The sequence below is a fragment of the Pholis gunnellus genome (genome assembly GCF_910591455.1).
Source record: "Pholis gunnellus genome assembly, chromosome: 9".
Classification (NCBI taxonomy): domain Eukaryota; kingdom Metazoa; phylum Chordata; class Actinopteri; order Perciformes; family Pholidae; genus Pholis; species Pholis gunnellus.
In genome coordinates, this window is record NC_136535.1 from 8609345 (window position 1) to 8636739 (window position 27395).

The 27395-nt window shown below is 40.1% G+C and overlaps 1 protein-coding gene across 1 annotated transcript in view; it reads left to right on the plus strand.

Annotated features, from left to right (window-relative positions):
- Nucleotides 1-1565: 1565 nt before the first annotated feature.
- The window catches only part of cadm2b (cell adhesion molecule 2b), a gene marked incomplete at its 5' end in the record, with an annotated part of 121171 nt that continues 95341 nt past the window's right edge, over nucleotides 1566-27395 (plus strand). Inside the window, one exon of the mRNA XM_079166683.1 lies at nucleotides 1566-1626. Within this exon, the coding sequence (XP_079022809.1) occupies nucleotides 1566-1626 (61 nt within the window). The remainder of the gene's footprint in view (nucleotides 1627-27395) is intronic.

Consider the following 27395-nt stretch of genomic DNA (forward strand, 5'->3'; position numbering starts at 1 on the left):
CAGCATGCACAAGTAAATGAGCGCACGTCTTCGTAAAAGGCCCCCATTTGGCCTATTCTGATTAAACGCTGTGATGGATTAGAACATGAGGAAAAACACATTAATTTCTTGGTTGGCAATAAAAATTAGTAATCCAAGTGATTGCTTGTTTAGATAATGAGCGTCACATGTTATTTACATGTATTCCTACTGAAAGAAAAGCTGATGATTTAAAAGCCTGGAATATAGTTTTTTTGCACTGCAGCTTTTTCTAAGGTGATACGGCCAGGTCAGCAATTTGATTTGAAGTGGGAGTGGCGTGGAAGGCCACTGTGCAAAATTGAACCAAATTCGACCGGCAGCATGTTAAACCATGTGTAAAATCCTTGCGATGGGCTGAGAAAACCATCCCTGGCTGGAGCAGCTGCTTTCCTCCCACCTCTGTCTTTATGGATGGTCACACCCATGTGCACCGATCATAGGAGCCTTTGAAGGAAGAGGGATGTCCAGGAGCCCATTAACCTCCCCTGTGCTGTGCACTGATTCCTGACACGTGTGCGGACACCAGGTCACAACCTCTGGGGAAAGCAACCGTGTTTTTCACACAATATAGGCAGGTCTTTTTTTGGCCACTGCATGCTGTCCTTTTTTATTTTTTTTTATTGTATTTCCAAGACTCCAATGTGCATTCTAGAATTCCCCAAAGTGATAATAAGTGTCAATTTTGCAGTGACACTTATTTTGAGTGTCTAATGTTGACTGCAGGCTTGTGTGTCTGCTAATAAAGCTGTAATGGTTCTGGGGCGGCTGTTCGAAAACTGTCTAAAAGTGTTAAATTAACTCTGCTTGCTGTGGGCATATTTTAATACATTAAATCACTGGCATGGATTTTTTGCTCTCTCACAGTTAAGGCTAACACTGTCAAAACATGGAGGAGAGAGCATCATCATTATTTCCTTTTAGAGCCTTAGAGAGGGCGTGTGGTTGGCACCTATGACCTTATTAAACTATATATTTTAGTTTTTTATTTTATGATGGGCCCAAACTGACATCTTATTCCTGCAGAGGCGTATTGCTCTGCTCTGACATTTGCTAAATTATCCTTCCAAAACTCATCAGAGGATTACTGATGTACCCTCTCTAAATTGCTGTAAGAAAGTAACCCGTATGTGACACGGTGTAATTGTTTCGACAGTTTGCCACAGATCAGAACTATTTCTAGGTGTTCTCCATTGGTGAAGCGTCTTCATTAGTCAAAAAGCGTGGGCGGGACTCTTGCTCTCTGCAGCGAGTCAAAGAGAAAGGCAATAAAGGGAGGCAGGAGCTGCACTTTGCCGACGAGCATCTCTGCCGTCCTGCTAGACTACAGTCATCACAGCCCCCCCAGGATCTGCGAGAAAAAAAATAAATACACAGGGACTTCTCTGGAAAAGGCAGAGTTCATCAATGTGACTCCGGTCAGTCCGAAACTGCGCCGTTTACCTGGATAAGTCCATCCCGAGGAGAAGAGACAGCAAGAGCGAGAGACAGAGACGAACGCGAGTGGAGTGTCGACGTAATAGAATTGTGAAGGAAAAGAGAAGAATATGATTGTCAAGCGGCACTTGATCTTCATCCTTTACAGCCTCTGTGCAAGCGTCTTTAAAGGTGAGCGCTGGATGTTGCTGTATAGACGGGCGTGGTGCTTGGAGGTGCACGGCTGCGTTAAGTGTAGCCTAAAGCCCATATGTGCTCTTGTCACACGTGAGTTCAAGTAGGCTACACAGTAGAAAGAGAGTTGATTTGCCTTATTCTTTTTACAAATGATGTGCGTTTGCGCAGCAGTTTTGGCCGGAGGACGGCTGTCGTTGTGTTCTGGAATGCCTAGAAGTTGAATTGTGCGGCGCAATGAAAAGCAGAATGCGGCTGCACAAGTTTTTTTTATTTATTTTTTTGTATCGGAGACAACTTGGATGTTGCCCTCCCTTTGGTAGTAATTGGCAAATAACACATCCGGCTGTAGATGAGTCGCCTTTCACTCTCATCCTGTATGTTCGATCGTCCAGTGTTGTCCCCTGAAGCTGACACAGGGATGCACGAAAGGTTACAGCAGCTGGTGGCGTGCGTCTTGTTTGTTGTGAGAGCGGTGTCATTGACTGAATCGTTTTTTAAGTCGTATACTGTCGGGTCTCTCTGGGCCCTTTTTAAGTCATTTCACTCATAACATCAGTGACTTTGCAGAGGTCTATATAAGTATCCGATTCAGCCGTGGCTGCATTTGAGTTGAGCTTTTGTCTCCAGCGCGGCCAGTTTGCGCACCGTGTTTTTAAGTGTGCGCGCGGACGCGTTCTCCAGGACCGTCGGTATAGGCTATACGCATTAGCCAACTGACCGCGCAAGCCACGTAGTCGCTCATTCAAAGTTCGGGCTGCTGGGAATAGACGCAGGTAAGATTCGCGTAATGCATCTCTGCAGCCAGGCGTCAGTGTCGACAACTCCCCCAACTCCCCACACACCGTCCCGCTCTTGGACATGCTTGCGCAGCCACCGCCCTGTAGGCGACCAGTGCGCAGATACATAACGCCTACAGCAGAGGGGTACATGGCAGAGACTCCCAAATCTAAGCAAACAAACAAAAAAAAAACATGCTCAGTTCAATTCCACTAGATTATATCCTACATGGCAGCAGGGGGAAGATTTTTCTTTGTCACTGCTTATTCAGAGGACTGTCGGGAGGAGACAATAGAAGATGATACTGACAGTGGCCTGTGATCCGAGTGTTAATCCTAAAAAGCTGATGAATCTAATGAGTTAATTAATTAGTTCAATATGATTATTATTTAGCTTTTGGCCGTCTTTCCCTGCGGCAAGTTTTGACCCCGCACATTTGTCCAATCGCAGCGAGTGGTCAAACTTGAGATGTCATCAAGTGGCTATATCCAGCTGTGGCCTGATGACACATTTCACTTGGCGCCATGCCCTCTGAACACATGCCCCTCCTGTGGAGTGGATTGTGGTTTAAATGATCATGCATGTTTTTTTTTAGATGATTTGCTACCATCCAGGCAGCCTCTTGTGTCTGACCATGTCAGCATTGTATGACAATGAGCTTGCAGATACCTGGAACTCTCTTTGAAAACCTTTTAAATGGTGCATTCAATGGTACTCCGTTATCTGGGATATGAGAATTGGCCTCCAATAAGAATTGCATTGATGGGTTATTTTGTAAGGTAATGCAAAGTAAGTATCAATGATATTTAAGGATGGTAATGTGAATGTGGTAGGATCTTGCATTACCAGGTTGTTGTTTGTCAGCAGAGCGTGAGCACATATAAACAGCCCCTCCTACAGAGCATTATCACACAAGAAGAACAAACAACTGTAGATGGACCTAATGGTCAGTTACCCGGATTATGTTAAGGTTACGGTTCTGATTTTAAAGCTATGCTGAAATGAATGGAAACCGTTGAAACTGCTTGGATGCTTTGGAAAATGGTTGGAAGTAATATTCTGCAAGTGAGTTGTAGTTAAAGGGCGATATGGAACTTCAGTATGATTATTTAAGGTTTGATGTGGGCTGCCCTGCATGCTCTATCACAGTTTTATCCAGACTGAAGTTAAATCAAACATGAAAAAATGTTCAGCTGCAAATCTTGACTTTAAAATGAGAGTATGCCATTACTGCAGGCTTGTAGTGGTTTGCTCTTACAATAGTTTATGGCTGAACTAATCAACTAATCACTTCACCATCTTTATTTCTTTTAGTGATAAATCACCGCATTATATTGCTGTTTCAACATTTGGCTGTATCAGAGGTCTGTGCAAAAACTATGCTTTTCTTGCTTTAGAGTCCATCTATAAATTATGCAACGTATACAGCAAAATCTTGAAGGACAAGCATTTGTTGCAGCATCAAGAGCTAACACATAGTGTTGAGTAGAAGTGGACAACAGAATGCTAGCCCATTTTGCAACAGATTTGGGTTCATGACATCCTGCCAGAGAGAAGAGGGCATGGAGGGTTTTAACATCTTGTCCAACAGCTCTACTAAGATACTGCCCACTTCAAGGGCTACTTTAATTATTTATGCTATGTGGCTTAAGTTTAGACACATGAACTAGGAGCGCCCAGGGCAGTGTGCCAAAAGTCTGTGGAGAAAGCTCCTGGAGAGCACACACCTCCAACAAGGCTGCACTCCAAATGTGTTATTAAAATGGTTAAACATATTTCATCTGCATTGGGATTAGGATCTGCAAAATACACAGAGGTGGGGAATGATTGAATACATGTGCCAGATTGTTTTCATTCAAAGAGCAGTTTGGGAGTAGTGGTCTGTGGCGATTATTCTAAGAATTCCCTATCTTGCGGCGTTAACAAGCCCATTTAACAAACTGCTGATGTGCATCTAGATCTTGTTCAGGCCATGGCTTAACCTCTGAGCAAATTCCATTACAATCTGTAGAATGAATGTTTGAGATGTCGTGCCTGCTAACAGACAACAAACCAACAAATGGGACTGAAGACATAACCTCGTCGGCGAAGGTAACGCGGTTCATGCGTCCTCCGCGCCATCCCAGCCTAATCGACAGTTAAATTGCAGTGCGCCGCATCACACACTGCAGTGATACTGTGGACAAGACCTCAGCAGCTCTGTTCATGCTCCATAATGCTGAGAGTCCTTTTCATGCAGGCTCATCCCTCATGGAACAACTACACCATTAGTATTTTGCTTAAATGCATTGCTGGACTCTTATCTATAGCTGCAGCCGCCTATGGAGTACGACGCTGCCTAAATGTTTAATATGCTGTAGTGACAGAATAGATTTATTCTTATGTAGAGTTAGTGTAAATCTATTGTCCTCCTCTCTATTGTGCGTCCTGCCTTGTGCTCAAGCTCAGAGTGTGAGGCCCTGCTCTGTCCATATGTGCACCAGTAATAACTTATGTTGAATCACTGCACCAGAGTCGTCACACAAACATGTTTCACCGAAAGGCAGCTGACACTTGACAGACTTCTCTGAGCCAGGTAACAGTTTAGGTGGCAAGCCAGCTATTAATGCTAATTAGCCATGTGGTGCGGCTATACTTGGTCTCTTTACCTCTGGGCTGGTTACGTCAGACATGTACGTTTTATCGTCGGTGCGTTTCTTTGGTCTGACATTCCTTCCACACAAGTGTTTCATCACTTTTCTTCTCTCAGAGCCCAAAAAGCTCCCATACCGCCAAGGGAACTTTTCTTTTGTTTGAGCTCGGAGCCTTTCATCATTTCTTATCTCGTCAGACATTTTGGCATGTACAACCTGCAGGTGACGTTTGAGCGTTGGTGTGTGTTTGACCATAACGTGTGGGGGCAGTAGTGAGGGCAAAGCGTAGAATACATGAAAGTGGCTGGCCTTTTTTTTTACAGCATTTAATCTGGTATCAAAACCACAGATATCAAAACCACAGACAAAGAGAGACAAGGAGGTTGGCTTGAGGATGAGTAATTCTCTCATAATGTAAATGAAAAAATGTCTTCCCTGATTAAGGAGGGAATTGAGGCAAGTCATTAAAAATGCAAAAGTGCCTTGTAAAACGTTTGATATCTCCTTCAAATATTGGCCCAAAAGTAGACCCATCCATTTCTGAGGGTTAAGACCATGACCGTGATTATTAGATTGGATTTGTGAAATTAATGAGAACGGTAGAACAGGATATCATGTTATCCCTACAACCTTGTGTGATTATATGAGATAAATTGTTTAACAAAGTTATAGAATTATTATTGAAAAGTTACGTTAAAAGCATCTCAAAACATGTCAGAAATGCCGCTCTACATTTACCGGACCACTGAACAAATTCATGAATCCTCAAAACCATAAACATTTCCAAAAAATAGCACCTGCATGTGGGAAATTGTATTTGTCATTGAATCATAATCAAGCGACTAACAATTCTTCAGCATTTCAATCCAAAGCTCTTTCATAAACAAGTATGCACAATAAATGCATGCATAACACATCATACAACGCTGTCCATTATTGAAATGTTTTCATTCGCATTCTCCGGGATGGATGTGCCAACCGCTAAGAACAAAATAAATGTAATGTATATGAATTTGAATAATACTTTTTACTTCCTGGTCTGTATGCATATGGTTAGTATTCTGAGTAGTACGTATCACAATCCAATCAGCTTCCACCAGTAACAATAGTGTAAAATATTGATTGTGTAGAAAAACAAAATATTGTGTTTTCATAATTTCAGAGGGCCAGGATTAAAATCAAGCATCAAAGTGTCTCCCTTTAGCTTTCTTGGATAGCCTACAGTTGTCTGGGGCAGAAACCAGCTTATTATACTGTAGAGTACAGTGAAGATTCCAGCAGCAGCTTTCACAACACATAGATGTGAAGAAGTGTCCTACATGCACAGTCCATTTGTCACTTTGAGTAGTACAGGATTGTGCATCACTTCTCAGTTCTTTTATGTCACAATAGAATTTCCAGCTTGGATCGGGGTGTATCGAACATCTCTGGAAATTAAAACATGTTGGACCCAAGCGAAAGCGAACCCCAAATTGTCATGTATTGTGAGAGACACAGGGAGCCCTTGGAATGTATGCACGGGCGCATCTCCCGTGGATTGGAATAATCAGGCAGCAGGAACAACCCGGCGGAGCTGAAGGGAAGGTATGGCAGAGGAAGGTGCATTACAGTCAAGGATACCCGTTGCTCAGTGCTCAGGGTTAGCTTAACCCTGCAGAGCGTCTCCCAGCTGCCAAGTGCTGGCTCTGGCGCTGTTCTGTATACCACTGCAAATGAATAATCCAGTAAAGGGGACAAATGTGCTCCGAAAGAGCCGCTGCTGCCCTGCTTCCCTTCTGTTGACAGATATACATCTGTAGGGATAAGCCACAAGCCAGAGGCAAATGTGCTCAGACAAGTGAGGAACGGGCTTGAAGATTAGCTGCTTGCTTCCCCAACCAAGTCCCGTGCTGTCAGTCTCTCTTCGCTATGCTCTTTGTCATAGCGCTTTTACACGCCATGGCCCCTCCGAGTGGGTATAGGCTTAGCAATGAAGCCGATAGACTGTAAGGGCAATTATACTACTAAAGATTATTTTGACCCGAGTTTGAGCAAAAGAGGTGAAGAGATTTTTCTACTTCCAGGGAAGCCTGTCTCAAGATACTCACGATAAGTTTAAAGCCACGATTGGTCACACTGAAAAGTAGTTAAAGCAGCGCTTACATCAATCTCAGGCTCCTGAAGAGGCACCTGTGTTCACACATCTTAAAAGGGAAATCTCCCGTAGAACAGAATTTGCATGTGTTCCTATGGTCTCGGGACAGCTGAGTCAATAACAAACCAAATCTTAACATGAATGACTAGCTGCCGAAGCTGAAAGCCAAGTATTTCATTTGTCAAGTCATCAAGCAGCAGATACTCTATTTACAACATAAGGAGACTGCTGTATGTCTCAAGTTTTAAATATTTGTGAAACTGACTTCATAGTTGAGGTAGGCTTTTGTATTTTTGTTTGCAACCACATTGATTATAACCAGCTGTGAATGGAGGCGGATTATTAAAGCAAAGTAGTTTTTTATTAAGTAATTTATAATGCTTATCTGCTTATGGTCTATGATATATATTCTGATGCATTTCAGAGCACTGCACCACACAAACGTAGGAAACAAATAAATAATACCTAATGAAATAAAGTTCGATACATTTTCTATATACAGTATTTTTATAATAACAAATAAACACTCGTACATACAAATTAATACATGATTGAATAAATGACAAGGATTTATTTTGGGTAATCCTGCAAACACATTAGTAAATTATTTCAGCCATAAGTCAACACAACACACTGCAGTCCTTGAAAATAGAAATAGAAAATGATTAAATACTTGTTCAGATTGCAGTGCAAACTGAAGGGACCCAAAGCGTGAAGATGACTGTATTGAACCCTATATGCGTGGACAGTTCTTTGTCTTTTTAGACAGTATTAAATGTAAAACATGTGGATGTCCAGGACTTACCACGTTTATGCTGTTTACTAAGTGCTAATGGGTTCATGTCTTAACATTTTCACTTCCTTTTATGACGCAAATGCAATATGTAGTCCACCACTACAGGGTTAACGGTCCTCAACATAAACAAGAAAAATGCAGCAGAACTGATCCCACTTCCATATACTGTAAATGCCTAAAATAGCCTATAAATGGACTTTGAATAGAATCTGCACAGAATGGAATAAATAACATTTCTGATTGAACATTTGATGAATGGCATTCGTCTGTGCTGTTGGAAAGGTGGTAGGCGTATGTACAGTGAGAGGTTTATGCATTCTCTACGTTTCAGTATTTTGCCTGAAATGAAGCCTATACTTCATTTTATGCCCATTTGCAGTGTTGACCTTTACCAATCTCTCTTGGCCCTCATCTCTGTTGAAGTGGGCTTCGTGCCCGACTATGGATGAGCCTCTGAATCTCATTTAGCCTGTGTGATGATCTCCCTTTTCTCCTCTTGCTGCAGTCTTTATGAACAAAGTTAATATTTTTTTGTTCAGAAATGACAGCCATACACCATACCCTGACCCAGCGGGCATGTAATCTGTTTTAGTCTCTTTTTTTTTTTTTCCAGAGTGGATGTCACCGAGACGTTATGTTTTCTTTTGAGCTTTTCTGATAATTATCACAGAAGTGGTCCTCATTCTGCTAAGAAAAAAAACAAAACACAAGTTTGCTTTATGACAGTGAGAGAGTAAAGTGCAGATTGTTAACCGTGAAAAATTGGTTAGCATCATTATCTGTTTGCTCTATATGTCATTTTCTGCTTCTGTTTTATGGGAGGTTTCCAGAAAGAGTGATTGACTATCTGAGGTATCACACTGCAGCCCATCACCTGGCAGCCTGACTAGAAGTGACTGTACTTGTGTTGAGTTGCGTAGGTCAGGGCTTTTGCAAGTGCACAAACAAAGCCCCAATAAGCTGAGGAGCCTTTCTTTATTCAGATATTTAAATGTGCATTCAGTTCACACAACCTTTCCTCTCCGTCGTTTTGTTTGAACAACGCTTCAGTATTAAGGAACAGGAGTCCTCAGTGAGAAGGCAGCTTTGGTCAAGCCTTGGAAAATGCTTCTTGTGTAATGAATATTCAGAGTTGGTGCATATTGATATGCTCAACGTTGGTATTGTAAATAGGTTGTTATGTGTTTATATACTCGCTGGCCGCTGGTTTTAAATGTTTCTATTTTTATGTGTTAACACAAAAATTCCATCAGTCTCACAGTCAATAGGATTTTGCATCACTGGGTTGCTGCGCTCATAAAGCCCCTTCAGTCGAGCAGTGAGGCTGGACGTCTGAGCTCCAGATAAAGGAGACTCTGTTGGACTGTCTTTGGAAATTTGATAGCTTGCCGGAATAAGTCATGCATTTTCATTGACTTGTAAGTAGCACATCATGGCAAATGTAGTTATCTATTACGAGTTAATATTTGGCATTTTATGGCTGTATGATTTGATATGGTTTGTGCATAATGCAAAATTAAAGACCCTGAAAATAAATTAAAACGATGGAAAGGGAAACGGACAGATTTGACTTGTGAAAGAGAAGGGAGGCTTGTCATTACGTTTTGTTGAGGCACAAATAAAACCCATTCATATTCTCAGCTGGCTGAATCCCTCTCAGGGTTATAAGGAGCTCTAGCCTATCCGAGCATATATTTTGCAGAATGCAGGCAGGTGCACCTGTCCACCGCAGAGGCCATCATAGACAGACGATAACATTCATGTCGTGTGGCAATTTTGTGTCTCCAGTTCTCTTCAGACTTTAAGGTTTCTAAACTTGTATGGAAATCTGGAAAAACTGCAACTTAAAGAGCACATACTATAAACTTAACAAAGAGGAGGCTAATTAAAAGTGTCTTCAAGTCTGGCAATATTTCCTGACATTTTCCCATGTGCTTTTATTTTTCCCCCCTCTATTCCCCAGTGATGTTATCTTTGCAAAATAAGTAAGGTGACTGTTTATGTGCCTGAGAGCATCCCGAAAAAAATGCACCAGTCCAACAGTTTGTTTTCTTACAGTAATTACATTTGACAATTTTATTGAGCAAACTTGCTTGTAGTTATCAGTAGACTAATTCCCACTGCATTCGCTGTCTGACGGCAGTAGAACATTCAACTGAATCTCTGCATCTTTACAGTTGCATTATACAACCAGTCCCTGACAGATTTTTTCAGAAACGTTCTCTGCTGTATCTGTTAGTACTGTTTTGCCTCTTATTATTGTTGATGTCAGAGCAACCTAGGAGCATTTTACACATGCAACATGGCTGCTTTCCAGTTGTGCCTCGATGGTAGCTCTCTCCTGGTAACCACATATATATGGATGGACTAAAGCTTGTGTGCCAAACACACATCCCTATCATGCTAAGTAGCCTATATACAGTATAATAACAGCAGATAAGTCTGCCTGGTGCACAATGTCTACTATAATTAATTACATACTGTGCAGATCAGTTATGCAATGAATTGCATATTTTAACCAGACCTGCTAATGCTTATACAAATGTTAATCTCAAGGGTAATGTTTTAAATTGATTTCAACATGCAATCAATATCACTGTACAGAAAAGGTCCTTAATGTGATATAACCTTAACTAGTGAAGAAATTCTGTGTTAATAGATGCAATGCAAAAACAGAAACATTGACAAATTTCGCTTCAGTGTAACAAAAAATGATTTTGTTCTCCATTGCCATCCTTAAAAGCCAACTTCGAAATAAAGACACAAAAAGCACAAACTTAAGCTCATGCATGTTTATACCCTTTTATTGACTTCCTCTTTAAAGGCTTCCCACAGGTCTCTAAAGCTGGAGTGTAGATACTGAATGCAGGCATATTTGCAGGGGAAGGTGGGGGATAAAAGCATTGAAACTCATGTCCTCATAAAGAGGGATCAGCAGTCTGAACGGGAGCTGCATACCGATGCAAGGGATGCCAGTGCTCAGAGCCAGAGAGCATGCTTTGCTGGGGGGAAAAAAAGCCTTAAAGCCGCTAAGCTGAGAGCAAGAGGGGGAAAAGGAAGAGAAGGTGCGAAGCAGAAAGGCACACAAACTGGAAACAGCAGAGAGAAGTAGGTGTAATGTAATCTGCCATTTCCTTCTCCTGCTGTGACTGGGGAATGTAAAAGGGGTTAATGCAGTTTTAAGATAATGGTTAAACCATTACGTGTGAGATAACGTAGCACACTGTCTTTCCTCAGATTTATGCGAGGAAAGAAAGCTTAAGATGTTTAGGGGAATTAAGCATGAATCCAGATTTCAGTGAGTTCCCTGTGTTCAGAGGAGCATTACAATTAGCGAAGATAGATGACCTCCTCTTCATAGAGACTACGGTGCATTGGGAGTTGTCTTTATGGAAAGTGTTTCACCACCTGCTGACTGCTGCATGAGCGTGACATTCTGAGGGTGTGTTCACACAGAGTTAGGATGTTTGGAGCATTTTATTCAAACCCTGGAGCATTATTGTTTCAGTGTGGTTTATTTTGGCAGGCATGAACGGTGCCTCTCAACTGCAGGTGTGCAAGTTAAGTCACCGCTCTGAGAATGAAGGTGCAGTCATCATACAGCATGATGTCTTGCACATTTTTTTCCAGTTTTGTGAAGCTGGAGCAAACTGCTTTTTTAAAAAAATGACTTTTAAGTGCAATGAAAAAATTTGAACACAGTTTGTGTCTTCAGTAGAGTCAAACATAGTATAAATCCATTAGTTTCATATGGTGGGACCTTTCTTGAAGAGTACAACGAAAAAATACATGTCAAATTACTGTTAATATAAGCATTACAAATATGGAAAAAGTTAGTGACGTGAAGATGTTTAGAGGTAAGAATAGTAGTCCCATAGCAGATGTAAGGATTGCACCTGAGACTGTTTACAATATCACCATCTATAGGAGAAAAGATCATTTTTCCCCCAGATTTCACAAAATTCACTGCAGCAGAAGTGATTTCCCTGACTATAATTGCGTCCGCAGTGGAGTTATGAATTGCAGCCTCATGCTCAACAGTCTTGGTCTTTGGGGAACATTTGGTCTGACTAACGCCCCGTGTAGTGGACTGTACAGTTCATAATGATACACTGGACCTACTACATGCCCTGAAATAAAGAATAAAGGGTGCAGATGAGTTTAATTTATAATGGCCACTGTAGTAAAAGTGTATCCTGTGCAGTTAATTTCTTTAATTGCATATTCACTGACAGTTTGCATATGCTAAGTATACCTTCTGATATTTAAACAAATATTTTTTTTGCCGTATAATTGTTGAAAAGGCATTATCATCAATGTTTTATAGGGTCTTTCATTTATATTCAGACTACGAGGTAAGTGACCCTGTTTTTGAAACAACTCCAGGTGTACCTGGTGTTAGCTGGGTAATTTTCCTTCTAAAACATGGCAAATTACTTTTTGCAATTACACCTTTAAAGGAACTGTGAGCAGAGCTTGATGTCAAAATACCCAAAGAAGTTCCAAACCAAATGTGGGGAATAAAAGTTAAATTATTACTTGTTAACAATAGCACTAAGCAGTTTATAATACATCATTAAAACTACTAATGACAAGATTTGTTTTCATCAATAAAAATACAATCTTTTCTTTCCTTATAATTTGAATTGTGTGTTTTTATGAAGACAAAAACACTATGAATTACTAAAACAAAGTAGGATAGCATTTAGAATTTCTTATGGTTTACACTGACTACAGAGCGGTTGAAATGATGTTTGGAACGATGGGAAAAAATGTGATCGGGGATCTCTAAAAGTTAAATTTGTTCCCTTCTTTTGTGCTGATCCGATCCACGACTCTGATCCGTGATCCGATCCGAACCGTGAGTTTTATGATCCGTTGCACCACTATGTTGGACCTTCATCCCAACTGCAAAAGATGCCTTTTCCATGTCAGGCTAGTGCTTACCCTGCGGGCCGACCTTCCCAGGTCTTTGCTCGGTTGCCTGTGGAGGGGCTGCGGCGACAATTGGAGGCCCTTATGGCACTTGGCAGGGATGACAGCTGGGTAGATTGTCAGGATACCTTACAGGCAGAAGAGCTGGACATCTCCACCTGCGACTTTCTTGAGAAACCGGATGAGTACCATTGTGATGGGCACGAGTCTGCTGGCTCAGCCTCTGCCATAGTGGATTCTCTTCCTGTCTCTCAGCCTCACTATAGACTGATGACAATGAGAGATACAAAGCCCCGCATTCCCGTCTTTCCCCACCTCGGTCAGGAGCCAGCCCTGAAAAACGATGAGCCCCGATATCTTGCGCCCTTCGCCTAAGTCCGTGGGGACACGCTTAACATGCTCCGGCTTTAGTGCCTCCACAGGGAAAATCCGCACCATCGCAGAAAGAGCCAGTAGCTTGCACCCACCAGGTCCAACCTGGCAGACCAGCCACCCCAAAAAAACAACAGCATCAGTGGCAATGATGGATATGGGGAACGGGTGTCCTTTTCAGGGTCATCCGCTTTCCTCTAAAGGGCAGTTTCTTCTTAAGTCAGTCTGCTCAAGGGCATGAAAGAAATCTTTCCAACCCACAAGTGACAGCTCTTAACGGACTATGCCTATTTCCATAGAATCTGGAGTAACAATATGTAACTAACATTTCAGCTACATTTATCTACGATATATATATTTGTTTGTGTTTCAGATAAATTCTTTAAAATGAAAATAAAGAGAAATAATTTAATGCTATTCGGTCAGAAAAGTTTTGGTTTCAGATATAGGAAAGTGGAAACAGTGGGACCAATGAGAAGAGCAGACAGTAGTTTTACTCTCAGTATGAACTTTGAGCCCAATAACAGTCCTACCCTCAACATAGTCAGTTATATCTGCTATCTGTTACAAAATGCCAGAGGAAAAGATGTGCTATTTTGGATTGTGCTGCTGAAATAGCAGGAAATAAAGCCAGGATGGACCCTACAATAAGCTCTTATAATGGCCAGTCTGGATAGACCCTGTCTTTTGTGGGCTCAGAGATGATTACACATTTAGTATCCTCCGGTACTCCAGGAGTGTGAGGACATCCGGTGTGTTCCAGGTGACCTTAACTACTGGAGCTGTAGCATCCCCCAGATAATGACCACTCTGAACCCTAGAAGCAGGCCTCATCACCCCATAAATACAGGGACCATATGGACTGGCAGTGGAAAGCTGCCAACAGTCACTTTTCAAATGGACGCATACTTGCAGGAGGCTTTTGTGAAAAAATACTTGGTTGGCATTTTCACAGATTCATGAAGACTGTGTTTTGTGGAGGCTGTAGTTCAGTTACAACGGACAAATGGCAGATGTCTCTAAAAGTGTAATGCAATTTTTCAGTGTGTTATCAACCTGAAGGAAACTATGTCCAGATATACTGACTAAATCTGTGGTTGTGAAGTGGTAAAGTGCCATGTTCAGGGCAAATTCAGGGTTATTGTGGAACATATCATTTTGAATTTCTATTTTCCAATAAGGTAAGTTTACCAACATTTTAGTCAATTGGAGTTTTAACACATTACTCACAAAACAGAGGTGTCCAGAAACCAAAAATGTGGTACTGAAGGTGCCTTTAGGATCTACTGTCGCTCATGTTTCTAGACAACACAGCAACACATGGCCCATAGGTCTGTGAGCCTTGGACATGATTAGGATGTTTATGAAGGATGTGGTTGCTTTGATATAACACATTGGTCACTAGAAAACCACCAAGGAGTTGCAGAGCTTGGACACTATTCAAAATCCTATCCTCTCCCTTCTAAAAGGGAAACACAATGTATGGAGTTTTTCTGTATCTATAGATTCAGTCCTGATTGAACAATCACTGTGTGTGGTAGCTTGATGTAGATGTGGTCTCTCTGGACACGATTGCTTTTTGTGGTACACACCAACCAATTCTGTGATGCTGGTTTTGAAGCACTGATATGACTCAACCAGGGATTACCAATCTACAGTCTGACGGTTTGCCTCATATCAACAAGGTTTCTGAAGACTCCAAGTCCTTTGTGATACAAAGTGAATTATAAGGTGTTCTACTGTGTGAAAATGTGTTTTTCTTGGAGGAAAATATGACGACCGTTACATCACAGAATCATGTCACAATAATCAAATAAATAAATAACCAAGAAATACAATAATAATGCAATCATATTCGAAATGCCTTTTATAACAAAGTTTGTAAAATAACAAACATTCAAATATTTTATTTTGTGTACCAACAAAAAGAAATTCATTGTAATGTTTGAACAATCATCCACATTTGTTGCTCTGCTGATTGAATGAACATGACATGGACAGAGAGAGGAGACGCATGTTTGCATGGGTTGACGTCTACATCAGCGCATACTTGTGTCTGTTTGTGTGTCGTCGTCTGTGCACGTGACACCTGGATAACATCACAGGGACTGGAGCTTACATTATTGATGTAACCTTGTGCTCAACTGAACATAATGCAAACTGGATGCAACAGTGCCACAACTAAACTCTCTCTGACCCTGTTAGCAATAACATCTGCATTTGGATATGTTATCTGGAGAGTGACATCTGATCACAGGTCTTTGCATTTCACCCCTGGGTTAGTGTTTTGCTTATCTTGATTTTGTCTGCACTTTGATTGGATCTCAATGTGTAAATAAGGTAGGTGGAGCGAGGTGATGGTAAACTAACAGGCAAAGAAGCAAAGCCAACAAAACCCTGATTTTGCTGCTTCAAAATAAAGGGTTTTAAATAACAAGGCAATGATTGACTTTTATTGTGAATATTTTACAAGAAAATGTGTTTAGCACCAAATTAGTGGAGCTTTGTTGGTGACTACTCTTCAATAAAACATGTCTAGTAATACAGCAGGGAGGAAAAGTGAGCAACAAAAATAATTGGCAACTTTTACTGTGTAGAGTTATTAGGATATTAAATGTGTTTTTCTCCGTGTTGCAGCTGCTCCTATGCTCATGATGTATAGCCGACCACTAACCGATCAGGCAGGGCGCATGGAGGTGTCAGTGTGGACACAAATATGCGGACACAGCTGAGTTCCGATCCAACGCATATGATCACAAAAGTCCCTTTAAAAAGCCAGCTGTACCCCAGGCCTCAGTGTCTCAGAACAATGTTTTGTTGTTGGCAAAGAGTCAGAGGAGTTGTTGGAACTTGAAGATGCCCTGCCTCCAGCGCAGTGTGTGTGATCGCATGAGTGCATCAGTAGGCCTGCAACAATCACTTTTTTGGGATGATATATTGTCTTAAAAAAGAATTGTGACTGTCCGAATTGTCACAGATATATTGATCATATGATAGCATAATAACACCCTTTCAAAGACTTATTAGAATAAAACATACATAAAATAAAACCACACAACCGAAACAATTAATAAAATGGTCTCTCTGGCTCTGTTAACTAAGACGTGCAATGTCCAAGTCCTAATGGCAGGGAACACCCTGCTGGTCGTTTGTTTCGTGACAAATCTTTATTGTATCTAAAGAGCGACTAGAAAATGGAAAACCGTATTTTTAATCTCTTAGATTTATCACATGAAAAAAGCATTAATGTGCACAGTGCAACTATAACTGATGATACTTGTAGTTGTGTCTGACTTTAAACCATTTTCTGTGCTCTACTTTCTTCAGTTTCCAAACACAATCAGTGAAACACAATCAGGATATTTTAAGATGTTTTTCTCGAACACTGCAATGGGCTGATCCTGAAGTACTTACTCTTTTGCCAATGGCAACGCAGGAGCAGTAATAAGAAATATGGGTTTTCAAGATATTCTTAGCTCTACAGAGTCTTTGTCAAATGTATCCCAGATTGACAGGCTCCAGTGGGATTTCCACATTCAGTCGTAACACTGAAACTATAACCTGATGTCATTTATTCAATATGAGACAAGAGTTAACTCAGAAAATGGTTTAAAGCTGATACACATCTGATGAGTTGCCTACGCTTTATTGAGGCTCACAGATTGAAAGTTTAACATTCCAACACGACTTCAAACCCAGATAATAATGATAATAATAATAATAATAATATTAATAATTGTTGTATTACAATCTCATCACAATCCTTGTTGTCATATAATTCCTAAAGAAATCCCCTTTTACATTGCGTTCCATTTTTCCTTATGATAAGTTGTTATCATTGTTAAGACTGACCTACAAAGCTCAAGTGGCAAAGACAATTGCAAAATAAAAGAATAAAAAAACCTAAAAGAGAAATTTAAGCAAGCTATAGGAAATATTTTACATTATTTGTAAACGTTATGCTCACTTAAAGCATCATGTGTGTAAAGACATATTTTTCTAAACTTTGCCTGTTCAACATATATTCACAATATATTTATACATAATACATTATCATTAGTATGCAGATGTGATTCACTCTTCAGTGTATGTTACTTCAATCTTTACGATACATTTAACGCTTAACTTTGTGGGTAGTTTTTCTGGTCTTTAGTGACCAGCGCTTGTATAACGCCAATTCAGCCATAGATTAAATTAATATTGCTTGTAAACCTTACAGAGCGTATTATTTTATATTATATACAATAGAGTATATATTTTGGCCATTCAAACATTCAAGACTTCTTTCACAAACGTTCATACCACATATCTGTATTTCAAGGTGCTCAAATGCAACATCATAATATTGACCTCATCCTGCAGCACACAGAGCTTCCTGTTGTTTGATATGCCGGATAATGATGTGACATTTTATGAGGGAACATTATGTTTATGGAAATCGCCCTTGCAATATGCTGTCATGAAGTCAACAAGTGCATCTCTTAGAATCGTTCCCAATAATTGGCTTAATATTTCCGCCTTATAACAGACAACAACAATAACATAATTTACACATATATATTACAACATAATAATTTCTGCTGAAACCAACATGTAGTTCCGTTGAATAACTCACTGTACCATTATTTCGACTTCATGGTTTTCTTACCTTCATGTTATACTGACCAAATCAGTGTTTTAATGAATAGGATATATGCAATTCATATTGGGATTTGATGTACTTGAATGCAGAACTCTGTCTTTCAGTAATTGGAGACGTAGAGCTGTAAGAAGCTGTAAAGACTGGTTAGACTGCTAATTTGCATTAAAATAAAAATTGACTTTAAAGTGAACCTCTTATGGTTGAAATGTTTGAATAGACATTATAGTGAGTATGCTGATAATATCAAAAAGCACAGAGCTGCAGCAAAGCCCCCCAAATAGGGAGGATGAGGAAAATACAGCTGTGCTTTTTTTCCCTCCACATTTACAGCATCAACGAAGGTGATGGGTGTGGGAGACTAAAACGGCAAAAGTGGTTAAGTTGATAGATTGTTTAATCATTGCGTACATTTAATGTACCTTACACCTTAAAAAACAGTAGATTGGGGCTGTCTGGAAGTGCCATAGATGACATGAAACCACAAATTTAAAAGCCACTTTTACCTAATGACTTTTTCCCCTCCACTTCCAATTGACAGAACCCATATCTAATGTCAGTGTAATTCATGCAAATTAATTTCTTGTAAGTACAGTATGATTCCTCAATTTATACACCACATTGAGTTAAATGTAGCAGCTGTGGGTCTCGTGAGCGCTGGGTTGTACATGATGATGCCGCACTAGATTAATCACAACAGGCAAATCTGAATTTAGAGGCGAGCAGTCAACCTTTTCATATACTATCAAAACAATTCATTTTGTACATGATATTAATCGGCGCGTTAAGGTCCTATCTTTGAAAATGGAGAGGTCTTATGAAAAAAAACGAATTTGAATGCATTTTCTGCGAGGACAAGGCCACATTATGCACGATTACCAATCGCTTTTCATTACAACACGTTTTGTATGTATTGATGTGGTATTTCTTGTTATTCGGTATGAATTACATCTTTTGATTGAACTAATAGAGAGTCCATAATTATTCAGGGACTTATGTGCACTAACAGATGCCTCATTGGCGTGTTGTTTCCTGTTTTAGTTTTTGAATGTGGCAAGGGCTTTGAGTATAAACAAGGACTCGACTGCTTAGTCAGCAGCACACTATCTGTGATGTGTTTCTTTTGGAAAAATGCAGCATTTTAATGTTCTTAAATAGTGACTAACGTTTTTTCCCTTATCAGATGAAATACGGACACTAAGTTTGGGCATGAGAGAGAGACGCATGCATGTCCAAGCAACATTTGAAACTGGAAATGAATACATTTTTTTGGCGTTGCATTCATTCCCTAAGCTATTTTTTATGACTTGTTTTTTTTCCTTGTTATATTATCTCTTCATTTACACTTATTTCCCCTGCCTGAACCAAACACCACCCCCGTAAGAGCTGCAGAGTCTGCTGCTTTCATCAGCCTTGATTATGTGTACATACTGTAGCACCGTATGGAAGCTTCCAGCAATCTTTTGTCCTCCGCTATACAGGAAATTGGTTCCATTTTTTAATTTAATATACACATGAAATTATTTATATACCAAGTTAAGAAAACAACCATGACATTTAATTCATATTTAAAAGGTAGCCCCCCTCTCCATGTGACACATAAGAACTGAAGAAGATGTTTTGCATTAAACCTAACAAATCCTCTTCTTTTGCCCACTTGTACCGGAATTGCACTTCACACTGTGAGAGGAGTGGACTTCTTCAATGTGGGGTGCTCAAATTCTTCTTCAGGTTACATGATAATCAAATCAAGCATGTATTTCCTTTACTGTATCCTTAAGGATGCTGGCGGGAAGGATTTATTTTCATAATCTCTTGGCAAGTTATCACGTTACACCTTTCCTTCCATCCATCCTCCATCAGAAACTTTAAAGATAAACAGATTTACCTGGAAGCGCCCCACGTTTTTTAAAATCCATTTACAGTAATGCACTCTCCAGTGACTTTCATTTGTTTCTTTCAGTTGTCACTGTGAAGGGGATTTTGTCACTTGATTAAAGGAACTTGCTGGAGAATTGTTTCCCAAATTAGAGTTGAGACATTTGCAGAAAAGTCAATTCTGAAGATGGAGTACATCTACGTATTGTCTCATATCTTCACACAAGTAGATGTTTGACCCCCCTGGAAGTGTTGAAGACTGAAATGGGGGGGTGAAGTTTTCAATAACTTCCTGATCCTTTCATACCTTTACACTGGCCTTCCACGTGGTGCATGTGGGGAATTTAGTTTCTTGCTGGTTCGCTTGGGGAACTATATCACAGCTAAGTGAGAAACTCTGAACATGCAAGGAAAAGCAGTCTCTTTGTTATATATGGTGGCAAACGGATCCCAGAAATAGTCATAACCTTCACAATTGTTACATTATTCTTAAAACCAGGGTGCTTAAGTGCTTTTCGCTCCGACTTGCTCCGTCTGAAAAGCTGCAGAGTAGCAGCCTTAAAGGCCTGTTTGTGTTCAGCAGTTACGTAATTGGCCTGCATTCACAAGAGATTACAGTGGGTTGCCTGTTGCTTGCCTTTTTCGCTCGCACTCTATCAAAAATGCATGTTAGGCCTAGATGTGAGTATTCAAAGTAATACTAATCATAATTAGGATGATATTTCATGAAAGTATTCTTATCCCCTTGAAGACAGTGATGATCAAGTTATATGCTTTCTTAATTGTATCCTCGACCGATGAAGGGTGCTATTTGGATCTATTTATATAATCTTAACATTAGTACCCTTCACCTTATAGCCTCTGTTTGTAATATGTGCCAGAGGATTAGATCACATCCACACACCAAGCTAGAGAAAGTTGTCTCTCCACTAAAGTCAATTATTCACACAGCATTCTTCAGACGTTCTTCAGACTTGAGTTTTATTTTGAAAATGCTCTCCAGAATGGATCGATCTGAAAATACCGAAAATAATTGCAAGTTTTGCATTACTGAAACACTCTAAAGACACTGGAGAGCGGGAGGGGACAGAACGGATGTTTAACCAGCTGAGACAAAGCAGAGCCTGTATTATCGGCCAATAGTAGCTTATCACATACATGTGGGTATCAACACGTGTGTCGGCCAGTAAGTATCTAGATGACAACTCTTTAGTAACCAAACCAAAAGGATCCTCATTGGAAATGTTTGTTAATCCTTATGCGAGACACAGTCTAAGAATTAAACCAGCTCATATGCAGCCCTCTATTGAGGGTCGTAGATAAGCTCCAAGCAATACCCATGTCCTTATCCTCATTATTGCCACTGCTCTGAGTTTCAAGAGGGTGCTTATGCTTATCAAAGAGTGAATTATCAAGCATGACATAAACAGGCATAATTAGACCATCAATCAAGTAAATTAGTTATGGATTATCTCTCTGTAATTGACCCTTTTGTATTACGGGTTCAAAGTGAAACTGAACCGAATATTTTTACAGTGGGCTGTGGCTGTTATTTATGTTTTCCTTCCTGCCTCTTGTTAATATAGAAGAGGGAATTTTTTCTTGTATATGCTCAGCAAATTCCAGCAATAACAATCTCTCTGGGCTGAGGAGGGACTCGCTTGAAATGTGTCTGAGGGCTTGCAGAGCAGCACAGGAAAGAGAATAAATGATAGAAAAGGGGCAATAGTCGGTTTTAAGTGATGAATCATAGGCTAATACTCAAAGGCAAAGCTTGGCTGTAAGCAGTCTCTGCCAATATGGCACTTTCAGGATCCTGGAATGTAAATGCTTTCTGGCCGGGCTTCTCTGAGATCCCTAAATGAACTTGACGTACTGTATCAGAGGAGATAACAACAAAAGAGCTGCCAATGTGCGAAGGTGATTTGCATTGAGGCACTGCTGGGCCTTCTGCTATACCTGAGTGAGCTCTCAGACAGGTTTCCAGACACTCTTTGGTAAAGCAAGCAGCAAGTCTGTGATTGTGATGTCTTGAGATGTTTACTGCAGAGCTGAGCAGGAGGAGGTGGGGCAGCAGTATCTCATCCTCTGTACAGCCCCACGAGGCTGTGGCTGTTGCTTAAAAAATCACTTGACTAGGAAGTTGAGTGAGCACTTTGAGATTTGGGCACAATCTAGTCAAACTACAGTGTTTTTCCAGGTGTAGTGGTTGTTGGGTTTATTGTTGGGTTTTATGCCTGGTTCATGCGGCTTTAGGACGCTTATTACGGTTATTTTTCGGTTATTTTTCTACTATTTTTCTACTATTTTTCTACTATTTAATGACATCTTATTGATTAAAGAATTAACTAATTAGTCAGAAAAAATATTTATGTTTTAAAGCCTCAAAATAAATGAATAGCTTAATGCCATTTGATCAGAGAGCAAAAAAACCATCACAGCTGTGTGTAATAGCAAGAGACGCCTGTCAGCTAAGCAAACACGACCCCAAACATACCACTCTGTTTACATTAATACCTTCTGAACAGAAAAGGAGATTAGAAGAAGTGGCATTAGCTATTCAGAGCCTAACTTCTGCTGCAAAAAACAGTTGACTTTGTATTTCTAGAGAGAAGTTGGAAGTTTTCCCATTCACTTCAAAACAGTTTTATTCAGAGCCAGCATCTAGCAGCCATCAGGGAGCTGCATCTTAAGGCACTTCCACATTAATTTCAACATTCAGCCATGGTTGTTGGCGCTCTAGGCTCAGCATGGCATCTGTGGACCGTGGCATTTCTTTTTGTCCTTTCACAATTACTGAAAGCTTCCAAAGTTTGGAGTTAAAAAGTTCAGCTTGAGTAGGACTTTTGACTGAAAGCATTTAGTACTTAAAAAAAAATGTTAGTTGCATTTAGGTCTACATCAGTTTACAAAACACACTCTGCCATCTTTGTTTTTGCATGAACCTGGATTTTGACATTTTGTGCAATGCAGTGTGGTGCAGATTCTCCGTGCAGTGAAGAGTAGTCAGGTTGTTAGAAATATTGCACAGGAATAGTTTCTCTCTGTATCAGTGTGTGGCCTGTTAAATCTACAAATCATATCTAGACCTAACAGCGGACAGTAGCAGCACGAGCCAAACAAAAAGTAGTGAGGCTGCTCTGACAATGGCTGCTGTTGTTTTTAAACAATAGGCTTCTCAGTGTTTAAAAATGTCAGTGTCTTGATTAACGTCATAAATTCTGCTTGCCATCTTTTATTGAATGCATGCAGAGGCTAAACTCTTCTTTTACTATCAGAACTATTCAGCCCTATCGGTGCTATCAAGCTCTTTTTCTTCAATATCTGAGACACTCTGATATTCAAAACTAAATGGCATGAAGATAAAACTAGATGTCTGTCTGCATCTGTTTTAGGAATGTGATTCCACACGTAAATCACAATTTATGCCTTTAAAAAACCCACACTGAACACATTCCACATCTGTTGAGAATGTCGTAGAATCAGGTACTCTTCAGATGAAACCAGATGAGAAGGTCAGGAACCAGAATACAAGCCTATTATTTTAGACAAGGAAGCACTGATATTGGATATCGGGCCGATACTGACTCAAATAGCCGGATTAGGTATCAGCGACAATGGGGCAGATCAATTCAATTAATATATACATTATATACTGGAATTGTAATTCCTATATACGTTTTCACCAATTTGTTGCTGCATTAAAAGGTTAACACTTGAACTGTAATTCCAGTTTATTTTGAAGATTTTTCACCAAGTTGCTGTTATATGATTTATTATTTTAATAATCAACAATTTTATATATATGAATAGATATGTATGTATATGTATTTATTTGTTACTTTTTGTTTTACAAAGTTAGGAAAGCAATGTTTAAGTCAAGCCTGATGTTGCCTTACACATACACCAATGATCCCGTGTCACTTCCACACAGTGTGGCACAGCTTATTAATTAAACACTGGAATTAAATCGGTACTCAGTATTGGCCAATTTTGACATTGGTGTCAGGACTGAAAAGCCGTATTGGAGCATCCCAATTTCAGACTTTCTTGTTTAAAAGCACTTATTTCATGGTGTGACTTATTTTCCATTTTTACCATTGCAGTCATTGTAGCAGGAGGTAATGATTGTGGGGCACCGGTGTCTTCAGTATTGGATAACTGCTGTCCTGTGTTCCAGTTGTCTGAGTAGTGATGTGGTTGTGTGTGTGTGTGTGTGTGTGTGTGTGTGTGCAGACGTCTGCAGGGAAGGCCCATGCTGCGTATATCTGTCACTCACGTATTCCAAAGAGCTTATCACAGAGGGAACATTTTCTGCTTCACCAGTCATTTGAATTGAGATTTTTTTTTCTGTATGTCTGCGTAGTACATATTCTTACAGGATGAAATTGACAGTGTTAATACGAAACCTAGATATTAAATACCAGATGTGCTGTTATTTGATGTAGAACTACCAAACTAGTTCAAACTCATTGCACGTTTGTAAAAAGCATCAAAGAATGGATGATGTCGGCTGACCTAAGCAAAGCAGAAGTGTTTCTAATTTTACACCATTGTGAATATCTAACTTTCCAAAAGTTTCAGTTTTTTGTCAGCTGAATGAATTTAAATGTTTGCCCTAAGTGTAATTGTCACAGCTATGAGTGAAAGGCTTTTGATGTGGTTCTTCAGTGTTCTCACAGTGGGTATTAATGTCTTAGCCGTGATGTAGCAGATGGTAAGGAGATGCCTCAAGTGAAAGTCCCTTAAAGGCATCTGTTAGTTGCTCTTCAAGATAAACACGAGTTGCTACTGTATGCAAGAGCTGTTACTGACGGTGACATCTCTCTGAGTTTTATCATCATTAATATTATCATGATCATATCAGATATCTTTCCGATCATCATCAATCACATGCATTTGCCACAATCCTGTAATACGGCTATGGACTGTTGCTTTTAATGTCAAACCTCATGAAAGTTGTGAATCATTTCTGATGCTCATCCCAGCGGGCCTGACTGAATGCACAAACGCCTCATGATTGGTTGAGAGATTGTGATAATTACCTACAGTACAGTAACACAATACAATTAATATAAAGCTTCCTGTGTTACATGGTCCCAATGTGTCTGTCAACTTACTGTCATTTCAACACCAAGCACACTCAAAATAATCTGATGATGCATTTAAAGAATTCAACTGAGCTCTTCTGAATTTTATAGATTTATTTGAACAGTGATGACATGAACTGCCTGATCATCACCACACAAATGCATGAAAGGAGGTTAAAGGTTCTTTGTATGACACCCAGAGCATTAACAATAGCAGCAAACAACTATGTCTTATGTAAAGATACAATGGAGTAGTGTGTTTGTGTGCTTTAGGTGCATGTGAGCGTGCACAACTGGCTAGCTCATGGCGGCCGACCGATGGCCTCATTGCGGAGATTTAGTGCCCACACTCTGGTTCGCGCTCAGATATACAGATCAGCTCTGTCTGCAATGTTGCCTCTGTCTGCGCTGTTAGCACTGTTAGCTGCGAGCCCATGTTAGGAGGCGTGGGGAGTCACGAGATATATGCTTTGATTTTCGAATTTAGCACTTTTAAATTGTGTTGATTTGCACAGTTCACAGGGTCTGGACTTTTGAGGAAATGTCAGATTTAATGTCTGTCAATGTAATACAGCAACCCTTACTCGTGATAGATTTTTAGACAAATAACATAAAAGCCTTATCAAATTGCATCCTGACATTCATAATATCTGTATTTTACTTACCACTGCTGCTTAAATTCATTGCCTCCCACACATGGATTTGGCCTCTGTATGCACTGGTAAGACCCATACTAATTCCTCAAGTAAGATATTCAACCATTGCCCTTTTTAACAGCACCAAAGTTTCCTGACCAACTTCACGATAATAACCAATCGGCCCCTGAGTCCGGTGTTGTGTTGTTGCCTGGAATTTATTTGTCCTCCCATAAATTATTCAGTATTTTGCATCGACTAACTGCCATACCTTTAAGGTTGCGTACTAAGACCTTGGCACACCTTGCATGTTAATATGGTCAGACTCACAAGGTGAAAGCCAATTCCAAAATGACCAAGGCTTTAGTAGAGTTATCCTAAGAGGAAGGAGTTTTGTCATGCTCTCTTATTGTTTGTCAACTTTCTGTGGTGCCAGGAGGTCTGTACTTCAATTTTTTTCAGTCCTGTATGTCATGCTCTAAGCGTGTTGCTATCCGAGCAGCTCAGTAACAGCTTGTTGGGCAGAATGTCCGATTACTGCACTGTGGAAGGATCCTTTGTTGTCAGGCCAACATAGTGTGAGGTATCATGGCCTGTCACCATCAGGAGGTCAATGCAGATCCTCAGTCCATCTGTCTAGACACATCTACTGCGAGGACACATCTCATCCCCTCTGACACTCAATGCAATTACAAGCGCCTGACAGAGGAATGGCAGCCTGCAGCCGAGATAAAACAAGCTCACTGTGAACCATATTGCCTACATTCGATCTCGCTGCTAGTCAGGAAATGAAGTTGAACCTGTGCATGACAGTTGTTGTGGGCATCTCAGATAACTATCCAAACTTTCCTCTTTCTCAAAGCAAAGCTGCTATACAGTTTGCCCCCCCCCCCCCCCAAAAAAAATGTGTTGCGCTATAGAAACACTTTTAATAATTTGCTAAGATTATAGAATGTTGCAATTCTCATGCATTTGATTTTAGGCATAGTTAAAATAAGTTACTATTTAAGTTGTATTAATGCTTATGGCAGCCATGTCAAATTGATCAAAGTAGATATTGGCCCTGTGTCTCTTTTGTCCTCTGTTTTTAGAATCAGTAGGCAGGACACAGACAAATTGAATGCAAAATAAAAAATAAAATCTCAATACAGCAATAAAAGTGAGCAGAATATTATTCAAGTGAGTGAAATAATGATCACTCGATTGGGCTGTTAACATTGGATACAAACACCTCAATTTAGATCCTCTAGCTCTGACCTGTTAGCTTAATTAAATTAAGAAATCAAATTGAATCTTACTCCAAACAGCAGCTATGAGAATCCTGTTGAGAATGAGCTGTGGACAGTGCAGCTAAAATATTCCTCTTTCACCATGTCCGCTCCCAACAGCCACTAACAGGAAGGTCACAGTAATATGCAGTTTACTAACGTCATGTTAGGTAACGGGTAACGAAGACCCTCAAACTTTCAAAAATTGAAATGGCTATCTCCTGCTGCCACCTGGGGCTACCACAGTGCGAAATGTCCTACTGCAGGTCTTAAGTGATGTAAAGACCTACTGATCAGCAGGTAATAAGTGCTTTGGAGTATTTGCACCTAAGCCTGAGCTGTGAACGTCAAGTGATGATTGTATAGTCAAACTCCTGGATGTACTGTAGGAAGTTGAGGTGATAAGACAGCAGGAGGAACTCACGCCTGCATTAGTTGTGATTTTGGTGTCTGGGGTAATTGCAGTGACTCACACTGCTCAGAATAGAAGACATACAGCATAGGCTTTGAATTGATTGTACACACTGTAAGTGGTAGTCTGTGAGCAAACAATGTGTTGGAAGACTCTGTCTGAAGAAGTTGTCTTTCTACTCCTGGCATGCCATC